The 19,760-nt window shown below is 42.0% G+C and overlaps 1 protein-coding gene across 5 annotated transcripts; it reads left to right on the forward strand.

Moving 5' to 3' along the window:
- Positions 1–931: 931 nt before the first annotated feature.
- On the forward strand, positions 932–19,374 carry RBBP7 (RB binding protein 7, chromatin remodeling factor). 5 transcript variants are annotated; one of them, XM_081041746.1, is made up of 12 exons: positions 932–1,258; positions 2,081–2,225; positions 6,297–6,442; positions 10,314–10,487; positions 11,480–11,595; positions 13,315–13,475; positions 14,181–14,307; positions 14,431–14,508; positions 15,131–15,207; positions 17,346–17,403; positions 18,029–18,139; positions 18,913–19,374. In XM_081041746.1, exons 1-12 carry the CDS (start codon positions 1,243–1,245, stop codon positions 18,979–18,981), a joined length of 1,278 nt encoding a protein of 425 aa, XP_080897872.1. In that variant the 5' UTR covers positions 932–1,242; the 3' UTR covers positions 18,982–19,374. The 5 variants fall into 5 exon arrangements, with proteins under 5 accessions (XP_080897872.1, XP_080897873.1, XP_080897874.1 ...); XM_081041747.1 differs by having other exon boundaries at positions 976–1,258; positions 10,341–10,487; XM_081041748.1 differs by lacking the exon at positions 932–1,258 and adding an exon at positions 1,380–1,470.
- The last annotated feature ends 386 nt before the right edge of the window (positions 19,375–19,760 follow it).

Below are 19,760 nucleotides of genomic sequence, written 5' to 3' on the forward strand. Positions count from 1 at the left end.
CTTGCAGCCGGCTTTCTCCTCACCCCAACGCACTCCTCAGGGGCTACCAAGCTCCCGGGCAGAGGAGGGCTCAGGAAAGCCAGCCCATGCTGGTTTCGCGCAGCTTTCCCCAGCCAGCTTCGGGTGGGTTTGCCCTGGGACACCCCGCAGGTGTTAAGAATGACTCAGCAGGGGCCCGGGGCTGGGAAGGAGACAATAACTCCAGTGCAGGGACAAAATCCTCTGAATACACGAGAGGCTGCAAATCATCGTCTGAAGGACCGAAATGTGTGAACAAACGAAAATGTAATTCAAGTCAGCTTTGGGCCTTTGGCGGCCTGCCACAGGTTTAACCTAACAGGGAGGCCCGCGGTCTTCTGCACTCACAAAACGCCCACGGCCTCTGCAAAAAGTCCCCTTTGCCTCCGACAAACCCCACCTAGGCTCGCCCAGGCCTTAGGAAAGGCCAGTCGGCAGGAGGGAAACCTTTCGGGGTGCACAGAATTGCATGCCCGTGATTATCGGGGAGACTTTGAGGGCACACTAATCTCTCGAGACTAGAAACCATTTTCTTCTCTCGCTCTGAGATTTTGCTTGGCTAAGCGGTGGCAGCCTCCCTGCCCCCCTTTCACCCCCACAGCCGCGGCTGCTGCAAGCAACCACGCCCCGCGGCCTCAGGGCTCGCCTCCTGGGCTCGCAGCCCCCGCGCAGCCAGCAAGCCTCGCCTCCAATCGCCCCACCCCCGCGCGCCCCCATCCGCCCCCACGCCCGGCCCTGGGAGCGCAGGGCGAGTCCTCGCGCCTGCGCCTCGACAACTTCCTGTCGCGGAACGCCCCGCCTACCCACAGAAGCCCGCCTCCAAACGCCGCGTGAAACCTACCTGTCACACGTCATTGGTCGAGAGGACGATGCCGTCTGCTCTCAAGCCCGCCTCCCTACCGCCTCTTACTTTTCCCAGGACGGGTGCGCCTGCGCTTAGCTGCCTGGGCGGGCTGGGAGGCGCGGGTTGAAAAGTCTCGTTCCAAGTTTGGAGAGAGAGAGAGAGAGAAGAGCTCCTCAGTCCTCGGTACCCGTGAGCTGGGAGGAGGCGGGAGAGAAGGACTCTGCGTCTGGGGAGCACCCAGGCCGTAAGACAGAGCTCAGGCTTCGAGAGCTAGAAGTGTGTGGCGCGCCTGGGAAAGGCAGGAGCGCCTGCAGTTGGGCTGCTCTTGGCAAGCGAGGGGAGTCCGAGGCGGCGGCGAGGGGCGAACAACCCGACGCAAGATGGCGAGTAAAGAGAGTAAGAGGCCCTGCGGGGCGGCGCGCGCCGGGGCCGCGGGGGGCGGCGGGCTCGCGGGGCCGCGGCACGCGCCGGCGAAAGGCGCGAATTGGCGTGCGGAGCAGGGGGCGGGGCCGGGCGCGAGGCTGGGCGAGCGCCTCCAGGGGCCTACGCGGGACGCGGCGCGGAGCGGAGGGCTCTGAGCACTTCCGGAGTCGGGCGCGGGGCCGCGGGTAGGGCCCCTTTCCCCCCTCTTGCCCCCCCTCTCCGGCGGCGGCGCTCCCTCTGTCGCCCTCGGCCCCCGAGCGGAGGCGGCCTTCGCCGCCGGAAAGCGGGCACGGCGGCTCCTTCCACGCGCGCGCCGACGCCTCGGGGTCGCGGCCCTTGTCCGGGGAATTCTGGAACCCGCCGGTCTATGGCTGCCGAAGCCGGCTTTGTGGGAGCGGAGGCCTCTTGTGGGGGATGGAGGGAGCGGGTCGGTGGCTTTCTGCTACACGTGGATTCGTCTCCCTGGGTGGGTTGTGGAGCCCCTCTACGAACTGGTCGTCGTCTTAGAACAGGTGCGAACGGCTGTAATCGGCAAAACAATTTCGACGTCCGTGTAATTAATTACCCAGTTCTGTATACGCAAGCGATATTGATCTCAAAGTGCAAAATATCAGCTTCCTGGTGTTAATATTCTCTCCATGTTCTGGAGGAGCAGTTGTTCGAGTCCAAATTAGAGGTAAAGAGAAAGAGTAGATTAGGTGTGGCTTTCTCGAGGTGACCTCCAGTATCTGTGTACAGGTTTTTACTTAAATCCCTTTCAACCCTTTAATCGTATGGGCTTTCTCCAAATTTCAGTGTTTGAAGATACTGTGGAGGAGCGTGTCATCAATGAAGAATATAAAATCTGGAAGAAGAATACACCGTTTCTGTATGACCTGGTTATGACCCATGCTCTTCAGTGGCCAAGTCTTACCGTTCAGTGGCTTCCTGAAGTGACTAAGTAAGGGTTCCTGGCAACTTTTATTTTACACAAATTTCACTGTTGGCCTGAATTTCCTACTTCTGGCATTTTATACATAGAACATAAGCGTGTAATCAATTTAGCCCTTGGATGAGGTGGCAGGTGATTTTTTATTTTCAAAACTAACAAGCGATTTATGGGATGATTTCTGATGTATAAGTGGGGCGTTGAAGTGGGAGAAAGAATCTCTTGTGAGATTAATGATATTTGCTGGAAGCACCACATATATTTAACATTTCTTGGGCTTAAATATGAAACAGCATCTCTTTGGGCCCAGATGAATGGATTTCTTTCAAACTTTGTTGAAAAATAAATGTACAGAAGAGTGCACAAATCATAACCATGTGGCTTGATGAATTTTTACAAAGTGAACGCACCCATATAACCAGCCCCCAAGATGCGTACGTTTTAATTGGCAAAGGGGAAAAGAATTTAGCAACAGTTCAAAAAAAAAAGGTGATATTGGCTTACAGTATGGAATACACTTTGAGGTTGCTATTGGTCTTCATAAGAGTGTTTTGTTTTCAGCTATTTCTAAAATTTCTCTGGTAATAATTGCTGACATTTATTGAGCACTTAGAACAGGGCCTGGCACATCTACAGTTTTTAATGTTGTTATTTGGTTTAGTATTCAGAATAAGTACTTTGATTACTTTTTATCATCCTTGTTTTACTGATGTTAAGTAACATGCCTAAGATCGCACAGATGGCAAATGGTGGAGAGGGGCTTTCAAACCTAAAAGAGGTAGCCCCAGAATTTAGGTAGTGCCTGCACTAGACAACCTTCCTCATACGTTTGGACTTTTTCCTGTAGGAACTTGACCATGCACTTTAGAAGCGTATTAAACTTGGGTATTGTGTGCATATAATTGAATGAGGATTAATCAAACTCTAATCTAGAACGGGATTTTGCAACAAGTTACAAAAATAGAGTAAGTTAATTTAATAATAAAATTACTCATAATGGCCAGATTCTCCGTATACGAACATTGACTTCCATACAGTTAGGGGCTTCCTTTGAAGTTCCCAAAGAAATCTCAGTGTAAAAATATGGATGTGGGAAGAGTAGCCAAGAACTAAATAATGGAGACTTCTAAGCGTTGACATTTAAAATAACTTGGAGCATCAATTAGTTAAGGGTACTCATGTGCATTTGACTCTTTGTGTCTTCCTATTAATCGGATTTAAGTTCTTAATTTACATTCTCTTGGAGCTTTTTGACTGACTATAACAATAGCAAAGAGTGAGGGCTTTAAGGTTAGAGACCTGAGTTTCAATCCGCCCCCTTTTTAGTAGCTTTGTGAATTAGGGCAAGTTGGTCAGTCTCTATCCCTGAGTTATCTGGTCTGTTAATGGAGGTGCTGATGGTATTGACTGCCTACGTTTGAGGGAATTAAATAAGGTCATGCATGTTAAAGTGCTGGTGCAGGGTAAGTACACAGCAGTGACTGGTGCTGACTCCTATTCAGAAATAATTTGTTAGAGAGGATGCAGTAACACTGTTTCTCCATTTAGATTTCAATGAAAGCTGCTTACTGGAGTCTTTAGAATGGTACCTATAATGTGTTTTGCATAGAGATTTTTTTAAAGATTATAGATCTGTATACTCTCAGTCCAGGTATTTCTTTTATATGAACACTTAAGAACTTAGCAGAAAATACTTTAAGTAAATTATGTATTCCATGGTGTTCTTTGCATGCAAAGAAGTGGGATCTGGTTGTGGGACGTGCAGTGGCTCTGGGAATGCAAGAAAATGCCAGCCAGCCTGCATTCTTGGATGTTGAGGATGGCTGTGTGTGCTTTGCAGGGTTCTTTTTGGGGTATGAAGGGACTGTGATTGTGTTTTGTCACTACACGGAGCAGTAGAAATGTTGGCTGCTGTTATGGCTTGGGTCTTTGAGGAACTTGACCCTACTCAATCTCACAAGGCCTTCTGCCTACATACAACCTTCTTCTGAATGGTTACCTGCAGTTTCTGAGCTGTTGTCCTTAAATTGAGTTAGGTAATTGTCCACATAATTGATTTGGCTTTTTAAATTTTTTTAGATGTTTCTTAAATTACTTTTCAAAACTGATAGATCATTATTTTATATTCTCTTATTAAATAATTTCTTAGATGTATTGAGACTAATTTATTCTCTACCTAAAAAGCTTTGCAGTCATTCAAATTCAGATGGTACGAAAGTACATAGAGTGAAAAATAAATCCCCCTTCCGCACTCTCCTAGTTTCCTTACCCAGAGTGGAGTCAGTTGTTTGCAATTTCTTATTCATCCTGCCAGCATGAAGCACTTACATATATCTTTCCTCCCATCTTTTTCTCTAGTAGCAAGTTGTTCACTTGACTTTTTAGTTATGGATTTATATTGGAGACTTTTTCCTTATCAGCATGTTTAGATATGCTCTTTTGTTTTAAGGGCTCCATAGAATTCCATTTATGGGTATACTATAGTTTATGTCACCGGTTCCTTGTTGATTGATATTTAGGTTTTCAGTCTTACTGCTTCAGACAATGCTGCTGAGAGTAACCTTGCAATAATCTATAATTGTTGGGTAAATTTCTTAGCAGTGGAGTCAAAGTGCTCAAAAGATTCTGGCACTGAAAATGAACAAGGTCAATTATCATTAGTCTTCTGCAGCCTTAGGCATATCCAGTATTGGAGGAAAATAGTGTAATATTGATTGGTTCAGGAAAATAGGCTTGTATTTTAATGATAGAGACAAAAGGATTTGTAGGAAAAAGAAAAATCCTTATATAATGATCGAGTCGGGAAAGCAGAATAATTGAATTTTAGAGTCGAGGAATTTTTCAGATCCTCCGGTCCATCTTGGGACCGTGCTCCTTAGAAACGTCCTGTTATGAACTGACCTGTTTATCTGCAACTTTTACCTGTTGGTCTTAGTTTTTCTGTGTAACCCCATAAAAAATAAGTCATTTCCTCCTCCCTTTTATGTCAGCCCTAACGTTGCTCTATGGTGCCTCCTTTCTCTCAAGCATTCCTATTTCTTTTCAAATGGTTCTCGTGAGATATGTTTAAGTTCCCTTTCATTTTGAGCCACTATTCCCTGTAAAGGTTTCATTTTGTCTAAGTCCTCCTAAAACACATTGCCTAGAGCCTCATTTTCTAAGTGTGGTTTTTCCAGTTAAAAAAAAGTGGGCGAGTGCTCATGCGCATTGCCTCCCCCGTGTAACTTTTTTAAAGATGGAATTAGTTACCTTTTTGATAACCACATCATATTCTTGGCCACTGAATATAAATCGACTAATACCCATGTCTTTTTTCCATCAAGCTGTTGTTGTTTAGCCATGGCGGCCTTATTCTGTTCTTGGAGTTGTATGTGTGTTTATTGTTCTTTTTTTTACCTTAAGCCAAAGCTTGGTAAAATTTCATTTTGTGTTTTTTAGTTATTACTAAATTACATGCCTCAAACCTTTTTTCAAAACTACTGAATCCAAAGCCCTACTTCTCAGTCCTCCTCACTGAGGTGGGACCATGGGGCACAGATAAAAGTTGTTATTCCAGATAATAAAATGGGAAAGCATTGTTAATTGACATAGATGCAAAATCACTACCCGGACCAGGGTGCCAAGAGGCATCAACAGGTTCTTCAGCCTCAAAGTAAATTTCCATAGAACTAGTAACAAAGACACCTGCCCCGTCCAATTGAGAACGCCCATTTCATAAACTTGAAGCACCATAAACATAATAAATAAGGGGGTTTCACATCATGCCACTTGCACTCATAACCTGTGTTTTTTAAGTGAAGAAACTGAGGCCCGCAGGGAAGTTGTGATTTAAGGAATTGCATATAGCTAACCTTAGTGTGAGCCAGGATTTAAACGCAGTTTTTCTGACTCAGTGCCTTATTCTTTCCATTGCACCTTGTTGTTGCCTTTTATTGGGATATCAGAAACATCTAGTGTATTAAAATGGAAGATACATTTTAGACAAGAAGTCATGATTTATGAGTACAAAGATTGATGACGGACTGAATTTGATAGCAACTCATTTCTTGTAGGATTAGTGTGACTTATTTTGTTTCCAAACAGACCCGAAGGAAAGGATTATGCCCTTCATTGGCTAGTTCTGGGAACTCACACGTCTGATGAGCAGAATCACCTGGTGGTTGCTCGAGTCCATATTCCGAATGATGATGCGCAGTTTGATGCTTCCCACTGTGACAGTGAGAAGGGTGGTAGGTATATCCCAGCTATCCCGATATTGGTGTCTTAAAGGAGTGTGCCTCCATAGAGTTGTATGTTACTAAAACTTGATACTAATATCTTTTTTGGCTCAGCAGTTTAACTACTAGGACTTTATCCTACAGAACTACTCTTCCCACGTGTGCACAAGGATTTCATATGGCATTATTTGCAGGATTGAAAGAAAAATTAGAATCAACCTACCGTGTTTCCCCGAAAATAAGACCTAGCTGGACCATCAAGTCTAATGCATCTTTTGGAGCAAAAAGTAAAATAAGACGGGGTCTTATATTATACCCGGTCTTATGTTAAAATAAGACCGGGTCTTATATTAATTGTTGCTCCAAAAGACGCATTAGAGCTGATGGTCCAGCTAGGTCTTATTTTTTGGGAAACACGGTGGTAAAGCCACCCAGATATTAGTTCATAGGAAATTGGTTAAACACATTATGGTATGTTTGAAATATTGTGTAGCAGTTACTAAGAATGAGATAAATCTGAAATTTCACACACGCGCACAAAGAATGAGAGAAATCTGTATGCACTGGTATGGAAAGATATCCAAGAGAAGTTGAGTGACTGGTGTATGCATAGAAAAAAAGTCAGGAAGCCTATATACCAAACAGTTAATCAGTTAATGGTGGATTTTTTTTATGGAAGCTGTTGACTTCCGTGGGTTTTTTCCTTCCTCCTATACAGTTAATCAGTTAATAGTGGGGGGTTTTTTTATGGAAGCCGTTGACTTCCGTGGGGTTTTTTTTTTTCTTCCTCCTGTCAAACATTTTTATTCTTTTGTTTTGTTATTCCCACCACCACCCAAGTTCCAAGTTCAGTGATAACAAATTATGCTCATGGCTGAAGTTTGTTACAATAAAGGGTACAGAACAAAAGCATCAGGAAGAAGATACACATCAGGGAGGACAGGGAGGTCTGGTACAAGGGGAGGCCGGGGCTGCACACAATGTGCTTTCTGGCAGCAGATGACAGGGCCACGTGCAGAGTATCCACCCAGGGAAACCCATGCCAGTGTCAGGGTCTGAGACTTGTATGGGGGCTGGTTTCGTAGGCACATCCTGCTGGCAGCCAGCATTGACACTGGAACGCAGGACCCCAATAATAAAACCAGGTATGTGTCATCAATCTTGACATTTGTGCACAGCAATCCAGACAAACTGTTACAGCATGGTCCACTGCTCCCGGTGTACATCTCAAAATCATCACTCCATCAGTGACAACGAACATTCAGAGGTCTGTGTTCTCAGGGGTTGGTGAAGGGTCACTCATGGTCCCAGTGTCCCTCAGCTACGAGAACTGAGCGACCAGACCTGCTGAGTTCGTGCTTTCCGCCCAGCCCCAAAGGTTTTTCTCTTTCTAAATGTGTAACTGGTTTCATTTTATTGACATTTTTTTCAGTTCCAGTTGACTTTCAATATTATTTTATATTAGTTTCAGGTGTACAGGGTAGTAGTTAGACATTTATGTAATTTATGAAGTGATTCTCCCCAGTAAGTGTAGTACCACCTAAGTCTACTACCCACTGGTACCATACATGGTTATTGCAATATTATTGACTATATTCCCCATACTGTACTTTACCTCCCTGTGACTATTTTGTAACTATCAATTGTACTTAATCCCTTCCCATTTTTCTCCCAGCCACCTCCCCCCCCCAATGGTTTAATAGACAGATTTTAACATTTTTCTAGTTTTTGCTTTTGGTTTTTTTTCTTATTGAAAACACTATTATAGTTCAAGTCCCACCACGCCTACCCCATCCCTCCCTTCCTCTCCAGAATTCATCACTGTCTTGCAATTAGCGTGCCATTTTCAACTGTTTGTATTTTTATTACTCATACAGTAGTTAAATACACATCGTTCTGCAGCTTGCTTTTTCCACTCAGTGTTGTTTTTTATGTGTATGTATACCATGTTGATGTCTGTCATTCTTTTAACTGCTGTGTAGTATTCCATTGTGATCGATTCTTCTACCAAAGGGCAGTTGGGTTGTACCTATGTGGTTTTTTGGTCTTACAAACAGTGCTTCAGTGAATATCCTTGCCATGTCTCCTTGTCCACATGTGGGAGAATTTATCCAGTGGGGTGGAATTGCTGAGTTGTATCGTGTATTTATTGTCAATTTAAAATAATATACAACTATTTTCCAAAATGATTTATACGGTTTACCACTCCTACAATTCAGTCCATTCCCCTAGAAACGTATGCATTATTTCTGTAAATATTGCTATAATCAGAAAGTTTGTAATGGCTTTTAGTCCTAAAGGATGTACTTATTGGACTTTGTCTTAGGAATTAGTCTCTATGCATAATATGTGGACATATATTAAGTTACTAAAGTCACTTGTCCAATGTATTACATTCTAACAAGTAACTGAAATAATTCAAAGTCAACACTTCTATTATGGCATTTTTTAATGTCATTAAGATAGTTATTCAGACTTTTTCTTTAAAAAAGGGAGCTGTTCAGTTTGGTTTTGCTAAAGGAGTTGGGAAACTTGAGTATCTTCATAACAGAAGGAATCTTTGGAGTTCATGGGGATGGGGGCAAGTTTGGAGCAGGGTCTCAGGAGGTGGGGGGGTGAGCGGATCAGGAGGGGTGGTCTTAGAAAGGCTGAGGCACATACGAGTATCTCCCATGGGCACGGTGGGCAGGGCAAGTGCTGAGAGGGAAATAAGCGACTACATGTGGCTGTTTGAGTGTCATCATCGTGTGGAATGTCATCATCGTGTGGAATGGGAGATGATTTTCAGCCACACAGAAATAGTGAGCTGTGTTTGCCATGGGTAGAATGGCTAAATTATGGTATTAAGCCATGGGAGCCATTCATTAAGCATTCCCACATAGTAAGAGCTGGCTAAAGCTGAAATGGCTTACTGTTTTCAGTGTTTTCTCCAGGTCCCATACAGTCTGTTTGTCTTGTTACCTGCCTGGCTTCATTAGGCATTTGAGTTAGTGTTCCCTGACTTGAGTCACAGGGTGAGCTAAAAGGAATGTGCAAAGAAGAAGCAATATAGGTCAGGAAAAAAAATAACAATTACGTGAAGCCTCCAAACTTTTTAAGCATCAGCAACTAATTCAAGTTTTTATCTATGACCACAAAAAATGTTCTTGTTTGCTATTATCTGCTTAGATGTTCTGCTTGTATTCTTTCTGCTATCGTCCTGCTGCTTCCCAGACATTATCATACTTTTTATGTGGCTTCCTTACTTTCCCAAGGCCTTTTTATTAACTTTTTAACACTAGTAGTCTTATTCCCATACCAGATAGAGAGGCTAAGCCCCTTGTTTTAGCTTTGGCTCTCCACTAGCAGTTGAACCAAGTATGCTGGTGAAACCAACATGTATGTGTGTCTTGCGGGTGGACAGGGGTTAGGTAGCATGGGTATCTTATTTGAGGCTGCTTCTGACTTGAGACTCTAGGAGTGTTTATACTCCTGAGGGTGAAACCTTCCCTGTCTTAATGAAACTAAAATATGATGCTAATTTACTGCAGCGCTTCCAGACGAGTTGTATTTGCACTAAAAGGCTGAGGTGTGTTTATGTAGTTATTTGAATTTTAGTGAATAACTACATCATCACAACTGAAAGAGGCCAATTTTTAATTGTTTTAAATCCAAGGTAGAACTGAATTAACTTGCATAAAATAGCTCTCAATATTTTCCAATGCAAATGGGCTTTGAGAATAAATTCTCAAAGTGGCAAGTGAACCCACATTTTTGTGTCTTCTCTCTTTCTCTCTCTCTCTCGATTTGTTGTATTCTGTCAGGCTAAAATTGGCTGGGTTGATTAAGTGAGTTGTGAATTTTAATCGTAAGTGTATGTGTTTATTCTTTCTTCTCACATTAGAATTTGGTGGCTTTGGTTCTGTGACAGGAAAAATTGAATGTGAAATTAAAATTAATCACGAAGGAGAAGTCAACCGTGCTCGTTACATGCCGCAGAATCCTCACATCATTGCTACCAAAACACCATCTTCTGACGTGCTGGTTTTTGACTATACAAAGCACCCTGCTAAGCCAGGTATGTAGTAAGAAAACCACGCCATTGCTTAACCATTTTTCTTAATTAGAAATAATTGCTTTGAAGTCAAACTAAAATTTCAAAGTTAAAAATTATTTTGTGTATCCCATAACCACCCTCAAATTTAGTGATTTAACAGAAGGACCTCATAGCAGGTTACGCACCTGGCAGCAAAGGATACAGAGCAAAAGCCGGAAGAAAAAAGATACACATCATGCAGAGTCCAGAGAGGTCAGACACAGGCTTCTGGCTCCTTCCCCACTGGGGCTGCAACACGTTTTCTCCCTAGTAGCAAACCGCAGGGCTGTGTGTTTAGTGTCTGCCCAGGAAAGCCCGTTTGAGTCTCAGGGTTTGGTGACATAGACACATCCCACCTACTCTATGGCCCAGCCGTGTAAGGGAACCTCAGGACCCCAGCAGTGAGGCCTTGATAAACAGTCCTACAGGAATCTTGCTAAACAATCTTACAAGTCTTGACAAGCTGCCACAGCATGCCCCATTGCTCTGGGCGTACACAACTTCGTCATTCAGTGACATGAAGAATTTTGTGAGGGGTGTACGCCCAGGGTCTGGCTAAGGGTCAGTTGTAGTTGCAGGCTACCCTGGAGACAGGCAAAGAATGAGCAGCCAGACCTGCTGTGCTGTTTTCCTCACAAAAATATTTTTAAAAATTGACTCGGGTGGGGCAGGTTGTTATCACACAAATTTGTAGGATAGCTATAGTTTTCAGTGTTTTGTGTTAGAGCTAGTACTAGGTTTTAGTACTAAGAAACCAGTCGTTTTCAGGTCATGAGATCTGGTTTACATTGAGTATTTGAAACGAAGCACAAAGAACAGCTTTTCAAGGAGCCTGTGGGTAAGACCGAGTCCTTGTGTGTGTGCAGTGCTTTTCCACGTGTCATAAATGTTACGGCTCACTCAGGAGTGAGACTGCTCTTACCAGTTCTGATAAACAGATAATCAGTAGTTAATGTATTTCTTTTCTTCTTTAGACCCAAGTGGAGAATGCAATCCTGATCTTAGGTTAAGAGGCCACCAGAAGGAAGGCTATGGCCTTTCCTGGAATTCTAATTTGAGTGGACATCTCCTGAGTGCATCTGATGATCATGTGAGAAACCTGTTCTTCCTAACCTACTCGTGTGCTGAGAGTTAAAGACGGTGTCACACTGAAGGAGTACTGCATAGATGACAGCTTTTCTAGGGTGATACTACTGCTTATTGAGATAATGTTTGCACAGGATTTAGAACAGTGGTTATCAGACTGTCCTTTTAGAGCCTTAGAATTCCACAAAGCTCTTTTGAAGCAGCCTTAGAATGGGGGGAAGGTGGGCTAAAGGTGTTCCATTATGTAAAAGTGGACCTCTATAATGGAAACTATAAATAGGAGGCCTGATTAATATAAATTACATCTTAGTTTATTTTGTATTGTGTACTCATCACTACTAATTCTAAAACATTTTCATCACATGTCACAGAAAGAAACTCCATACCCATTAAGCAGTCACTCTCCAATTTCTCCTTCTCCTATCTACTGGAAACCACTAATATAGTCTCTATCTGTATAGATGTGTCTATTCTTAATATTTCATATAAATGAAATCATACGTGTGGCCACTTCTGTCTGGCTTCTTTCATCAAAGGTCATCCATGTTAAAACATATGTCAGTACTTCATTTCTTTTTATAGCTGAATAATATTTCATTATGTAGATGTACTGTAATTTACTAATTTAACAGTTGATGGACATTTGGGTTGTTTCCACTTATGGGCTATTTTGAGTGATGCTGTGAACATTTTTGAACAAGTTTTGTGTGGATGTATGTTTTCATTTCTCTTGGGTAATTACCTAGGAGTGGAATTTCTGGATCATACGGTAACTGTGTTTAACTTACGGAGGAACTGCCAGCCTTTTCCCAAGCAGCTGCACCAGTTCACATTCCCAGCAGCAGTGTGCCAGGGTTCCAGCTTCTCCGTGTCCTCACCAACTCTTGTTATTGTCTGTCGTTTTGAGTCTAGCCATCCTAGTGTGGATGTCAAGATCTCGTGGTTTTGATTTGCATTTCTCTCATGACTAACGATGTTGAGCATTTTTTCATGTGCTTATTGGCCATTTGCACATCTTTGGAAAAATACGTATTGAAATCCTTTGTCCGTTTAAAATTTTTTTATTGAGTTATAAGAGTTCTTTATATATTTTAGATACAGATTCTTTATCAGACACATGATTTCACAGAATTTTCTCCCATTCGGTGGGTTTTCTTTTCACTTTTTTGGTGATGGCCTCTGAAGCACAAAAGTTTTTAATTTTGAGTCCAGTTTATGTATTTTTATTTTGTCTCTTCTGCTTTTGGTATATCTAGTAAGAAACCATTACATAACCCACCATCACACAGATTTCCACCTGTTTTCTTCTAAAAATTGTATAGTTTTAGCTCTTACATGTACCGTGTTTCCCCCAAAATAAGACCTAGCCGGACCATCAGCTCTAATGCGTCCCTTGTAGCAAAGATTAATATAAGGCCCTCTTTTACTTGACTGAATGTATGTAATTCAAACTGAAACCTGAGTGTCCCTTGCTTGGCAGCATGCTGGGTCTCCCCCTGCCCTCATTACGGTGTTTTCCTTTCCTCCCAAGTTCTGATCATGGAAGCTGACAGCCATGTTCTCTACTGTTTGTGAAGCCTCACTTTGTTTATATTACTCTCCCTCATGTTTACTTCTAACCTTGATATAGTTACATGGTTAAGTGTTTACCAGGTGTGTTAGATGAGACGTTAGCATTTACATTCGGTCTCTCGTGCCTTGTGTTGTGTTTTTCTTCCTTTAGACGGTGTGTCTGTGGGATATAAATGCGGGCCCGAAGGAAGGCAAAGTTGTGGATGCTAAAGCGATCTTCACGGGCCACTCGGCTGTTGTGGAGGACGTGGCCTGGCACCTGCTGCACGAGTCCCTCTTTGGCTCTGTCGCTGATGACCAGAAACTTATGATGTAAGGTGGACAACAGGGTCCTGTATGCGTGTCCCGAGTGACCACCAGCGGGTGTGCTGGCTTGTGCTTTCATTTCTTCTTTGCAAGTTCTGTCCCGACCTTTAGCAAAGAAAGGGGTAAAAAACGGCTTTAGCGAGGTAGAACTGACAAATCATAGACTGCACCTACACTATGGCCTTTTCACATAACAGTTACTGCGCTATGTGAATGTACACAACTTTAAAAAGGAAAGAGGTATGTCAACGTGAAGAAACATGCTCGGTGTAGTAGTAAGTACCAGAATTGGGATCAAGGTGACTTGCGTTGAAGATGAGGGCAGAGCATGATTGCATCAGGGCATGGCCACCGGGCTGCATTCAACCACCTGTTGAATGCTTTTTGTCTCATAAAGAAATACCTGAGGCAAATAAGGCTAAAGACTGAAGTTAGACAAGGCCGGGTGGTACATGTTACTCTCTACAGCGTCAGTATTTTGGGTATGCTTGAAATAGCTGGTAAAGTCAGACAGGAATCTAAGAAACAAGAAGCCGGAAACTAGCCCTAGTTCTCTGTAGGTTTAGAATGTATCACTCAGTAGTTGGAAGTCTGAATTGCCACTCGGCGTGGGTGGTGTCTGAAGGGGCAAGTGAAGCCGTGGTGTGCAGTGGTGCTGACAGGGAACGTGGCCTCCTTGTGTGCTGTGTGCCTTGTTCCTTTGTGCTTTAGATGGGACACCAGGTCCAATACCACCTCCAAGCCGAGCCACCTGGTGGATGCGCACACCGCCGAGGTCAATTGCCTGTCATTCAATCCCTACAGCGAGTTCATTCTTGCAACTGGCTCTGCAGATAAGGTTTGTATGTGTTTGCGTATTTGGTGTTTACAGACCCACTTGTCTTGGATGGTAATCAGATATTTTAAAATTCTTATGTAAAGTGCAAAAATGAATTCCTTTTCATTTGTTACTGTTCTTCAGACTGTGGCTTTATGGGATCTGCGCAATTTAAAATTAAAACTCCATACCTTTGAATCTCACAAAGATGAAATTTTCCAGGTATGTGACAGTTTTCTGATGTTTCTATGTCAGGTTTCAGTAACTTTTTGGTAGGAGGAAATGTAAAAAAATTTTCCTTTTATATAGCGGGTATGGGACATTTTATTTTTTTAAATGCTCCTCTAAGTTAACTGGTTAACTAGTGGGAAATAACTTGGAGCTTATTGAGAGATTAGTTCAAAAGTAGAAGAAAACGCCTTGCGAAACAGGATCAGTTTAAAATTCCAAGGATTCTTCGGTTAAGGTATGTGAGCATGGTGGCTCCTCCAGGGAAAAAATATCTTGGACGTGGTTTCAACTAGAGATTTGCATAGGTAAAGATACACTTCATTGAAAATTTTAAAAGCTTCTGGGATGGTTATGGGGCTGGATAAGCTTATTGGGACCTTTAGCTGAGTTCTGCTGTATTGGGGAGCACGACCTTCCTGGGGGCAAGCCAGGGATACGGGCCATTTAAGAGCACTTAAAAGGATAGACGTAGCACAAGGAGGGCCTGAGGGCTGGAGGCCAAGGGGAAGATGCAGAACATGTCATGGGAAAATAGTAAAGATTAGATCAGTACAATAGCCACAAACCTAATATGAACAGATGGTTCTTTACATTTTCAAATATGTATTGCTAGGTCCACTGGTCTCCACATAACGAAACTATTCTGGCTTCAAGTGGTACTGATCGCCGCCTGAATGTGTGGGATTTAAGGTAACTCAGAATCGGTGATACGCTGCTGCATCAATATGCAAACCTGGCAGGTTATGGACTTCATCAATTTAGAAGAGCAATTTGCTAACCCTAGCCTAATAAGTCTGACACTGAAGTAACTTTTAAGTACCTTCCTGAAGAGTCTTTGTTCCATAAAATAGAAGTGAATCAGCACATGGACTGTAAAATAAATTTATGCAGTGTTTTGTTTTTGTATTGATATTCAGGCATGATGTTGGGGGAGGGGTGCATTTGTGTTTTAACATCCCAATGATTGATTGAAAACCCTTTTGCTGTAGAAAGGGGTAAAGATACTAGCTTTTCATGTGTCCTTAGATCTCATGTACACCTGTAGGGATAGTCTTTCTCAGTTTTTCTACCATTTGCTCTTCTGGGCTTTCATCGATTCATTTGGCAGATGAGCTCCTGCTGTGGGTTATGTAACTGCTGGAGATACACTGGGGGATAGGATAAGCACAGCCCATGCTGTCAGACAGCTTATGTTCTCCTGGGGGCTCATTGTATAAAGAGTTTCTCCCAATTCTTAAAGCTCCTTGACTTCAGAGTTGCCATTCTAAGAATTTCAGACTCCTTTCCCTTTTTTTGGTCTCAGCCTTTAGAGCTATTAATAACGTTGCTCAGTTACATATTTCTCTGTAAAATGTCATTATCTTACATTTAGATCACTAAATTACCAAAGAATAACTTTTTCCCTAGCTGTGTTAAATATATTGCTTTGAAATGGACTGTTTTCAGTGTAGTAAAACCAAGGCTACCTTTATTACATACAGATAGTAAAGCCATCCTTCAGAGTACGGAACAGACAGTGCAGAATAAAATGCTGGTATTGTAAAATTTGTAAACATCTAAGTCTCCGTGTTCTTACGGAACAAACTCTGGCCATGATAGATGCTTGAAAATGTAGAGAATCTTTGAAGCAGATATTTGAGTATATTATTCTGCTTTTTTTTAGTTTTTTTTTTAATTGGGGAATATTGGGGAACAATGTGTTTCTCCGAGCCCACCAGCTCCAAGTCGTCGTCCTTCCATCTAGTAGTGGAGGGCGCAGCTCAGCTCCAAGTCCAGGTGCCCGCCGTTTTCAGTCTTTAGTTGCAGGGATCGCAGCCCACCACCCACCATCCCATGCAGGAATTGAACCGCCAACCTTGTTGAGAGCTCGCACTCTAACCAACTGAGCCATCTGGCTGCCCCCTATTCTATTTTATATGAAAACAACTTTAGTAGTAAACTTGGAAACCTTAAACAAAAGTCTGTAGTGGATGTATGAGGTGGTACAGCAAAGTTGGAACTCTGATGCCCTGGCAACTGGATTGTTCTTAAAGGTGCCAATAATAAATTTGCAGGCATTGTATAATTTCTTCTTAAAATCCATCCATGACTTGCTTACTATTAAAATTGCATTAGATAAAATTACAGATTAAAATGGTGTGAGCAATTATACAGTTGTCTAGCAGTCCATATGTTTGGTTTGATTGGGTTTATGGGAAGGAAAAAAAGACTACCACTTGGAAGACTGTGTTTTGGCTATTTTTTCCAGCAGTTATTACTAGCAAAGTCCGCCTTTGGGTTAGATATCAGATAGGGCTGTGGAACTTAAGAGTGATTTCACTGTTGGGACTGCTGCCAGATTCCACAAATTGAAGTTTTATTTAAGAGAAGGAAAAAACTTAATCTTTCCTTGACTTACATATTTCAGTTTTGGTGTCATATCTTTAGACAGATCTGTGGGACTGCTGTTACTATATCTCACTCTTGGAATGAAAAAGGCATTAAGAGTGAAGTGTAGGGACCAGGCCTCATTTCCTCTGTAGGTATTTTATATACTTGTCACCTTTTAATTCTAATGCAGTAAACACTACAGTAAAAATATTGAATGAATTTTATTTACTAAATTTCTGTTTTGCAACATCAGTGATAAACAGCTTTTACCTGTTTCCCGAAAGTAAATACCTCACACTCCCACCAAATAATATAAAAACTAATTCATAGCACTATAGAAAGACATTGTTTTTACAGTATGTGTGCTTTAAGATGTGCTTTCTGGGCTGATAGTGGTTTTTCAAACAGTCATGTTACAAGAATTTCAGTAACGAGAGCATTATATTCTTTCTTAATAGCAAAATTGGAGAAGAACAATCAGCAGAAGATGCAGAAGATGGGCCTCCAGAACTCCTGGTATATATTGGCTTTCTCATATGCAAGATGAGAGGTCACATTTCAGTTAGAGTCTGTCATTGATCCATGTATATGGAAAATGAGTCAGAACTTCAAATTCTAGCTCTTGATGATTTCAAATTGGAGGTCTTGGAAGTTACTGTGATTGGAATATTTATTTTATTATTTTTTTATTTATATTTATTGAAAATAGGAAATGGAGCTCAGTAGGTTTTTACCCATGTTTCATTAAGACTAATTTGAGCTCCTGGGAAATATAGTAATTTCTCACTGATTTTAATTGTTATGTTTCTGAGGGGGGTTTTTTGGTGGGGTGGGGGACACAGGTGTTGGTATTCAATTAGCAACACTTCACACTAACAGTATGGGAAATTTTTAATGACTTGATTTTTAAGTTCCCTGCCCAGAAACGAAACTTCCTTGATCTTGTTGCTGTCAGTGCCCACCATCTCCCTCGTATTCGTAATCGAATCATCTCAGCATCTCCTAGGCCCCTTGAAGGTTTATATAGTAGTGTACTAAGCCTATACCGCCCTCCCTCCAAACAGGACAGTGACCTCCCCACCCCCTGCTGTGGCAAGACTGGTGCTCTAAAAACTAACTTTGAACATTATATTATCAACAGTTCATTCATGGAGGACACACTGCCAAGATATCAGATTTTAGCTGGAACCCCAATGAGCCTTGGGTCATTTGCTCAGTGTCTGAGGATAACATCATGCAGATATGGCAAATGGTGAGCTAAAATACTGTTTTTCCTAAATGACTGTCTTGCAAAGGATTGACTAATGACATAATGTAATAGAAATAGTTCAAACATCTAAGTGTATATTATACCAGTATTTATAGAAAGGAAACAAATCTTTGAAAACTTTGCCATTTTAATGAGTCTGGTTCAGTATTCATCTGTCCGGCCAGGAGAAATCTGTATACAGATGTAGACACAGCATGTGCTGATTTCCATAATTATTGCACTCTTCATCAACTGGGCTCTTGGCGTGGCTGCTGCCCCGAGTCTGCTGTGTCACAGGCATGAGGGATACAGGAGGACAGTGTCCACGCCTCCACGTGATACTGATTGTCTGATGACGAGCACTAAGTACATGAATGACATTTCTAAGGCATTGAGTTGTTAACCAACCCTTTCATAAGCCTCGGGGCTAGCGCTCTCTAAAGGATGCTTGAAATGCTTTGGGGAAACACCTTTTATGAAAAATAATTGAAATACTGCATGGGCAGCTAGGTATGTATGTGAAATTATACACTGGCAAATAATTTTTGAGAACACTGGCCTGCCTTTCCTCATTAAATTGACCAAAAGTCTTTGGGGGAACAACATGCAAAAGAAAGGACTAAATAAATTTAAATGTCTGCATTTAATTTCCAGCACTGAAACACATTGACACATGAATCCAAAAATCTGGAGAGTTATTAAACGCTATTTTTAGATAATTGACGTTGTAAAAACCATGGGGAGTTTTACCTGTGAATTTATTTGGTTATCTCCAGGCTGAAAATATTTACAATGATGAAGAGTCAGATGTCACCACATCGGAACTGGAGGGGCAAGGATCTTAAACCCAAAGTATGAGAAACGTTTCTGTTGAATGTAATGCTAACATGAATGCTTGGTTTATCAAGCACCAAAAAGCATTGTATAGTAGTAAATGTTAAGTGGGCTGGCATATGGCATTCTTTCTTTACCTTCTGATTCTAGCACTTTCAAGTGAGCTATTGCGTACTGTATCATATTGTAGCTTTTAGGGAAGAAATGAAGGTTGCTTAAGAAAGAACATCACAGTTGTTTTAAAATTCAAGTAGCAGGGTACTTACTGCCTTTGATTCAAGTATTTTAAGTCCTTGTTTTCTCAAACTAAGTGCTTGCTGTTCCTGAATATGCAAGAATAACTTTTACACTTTTTCCCTCCAACACTTACTGATTGGCTTTGCAGAAATAAAGTTTTAAAATAATTTTTATTGTATTCTTTTAGAACCTGGGTGTGATGATGTGTGTGTGTGTGTGTGTGTGTGTGTGTGCACGCGCGCGCATGCCTCCTTGTAAGGAAGCTGTTAGGGACCCAATGACAGTACCGTAAGTCCAGAGGTGGGGAGAACTCAGCCGTCGTACATTTGTAAACCTAGAACTATTTTAACTTCCATATCATTTGCCCCATATCCTATTTGTGCCTTAACTTGGGCAGTTTTAAACAAACTATATTTCTACCCCCCAACAAAAAAAAGGAAAGCTTATTTGTTTATATGACAGGCTTCAGCAGAGGGGACAAAATTAGCCTGCAGGTTGGCCCCTCAATCTATTTTGTAGGGCCTGCCAGCTAGGAGTGGTTTTCACATTTATT

Source organism: Rhinolophus hipposideros, assembly GCF_964194185.1.
Source record: "Rhinolophus hipposideros genome assembly, chromosome: X".
Lineage (NCBI taxonomy): Eukaryota > Metazoa > Chordata > Mammalia > Chiroptera > Rhinolophidae > Rhinolophus > Rhinolophus hipposideros.

Excerpts from the sequence above, each read along its gene's own strand:
- RBBP7 (XM_081041744.1), top strand. The coding sequence starts at position 1,653 with ATGGCTGCCGAAGCCGGCTTTGTGGGAGCGGAGGCCTCTTGTGGGGGA. Across the intron at positions 15,208-17,345 it reads CTGAATGTGTGGGATTTAAG|CAAAATTGGAGAAGAACAAT; the intron begins GTAACTCAGAAT and ends CTTTCTTAATAG. Across the intron at positions 17,404-18,028 it reads ATGGGCCTCCAGAACTCCTG|TTCATTCATGGAGGACACAC; the intron begins GTATATATTGGC and ends TATTATCAACAG.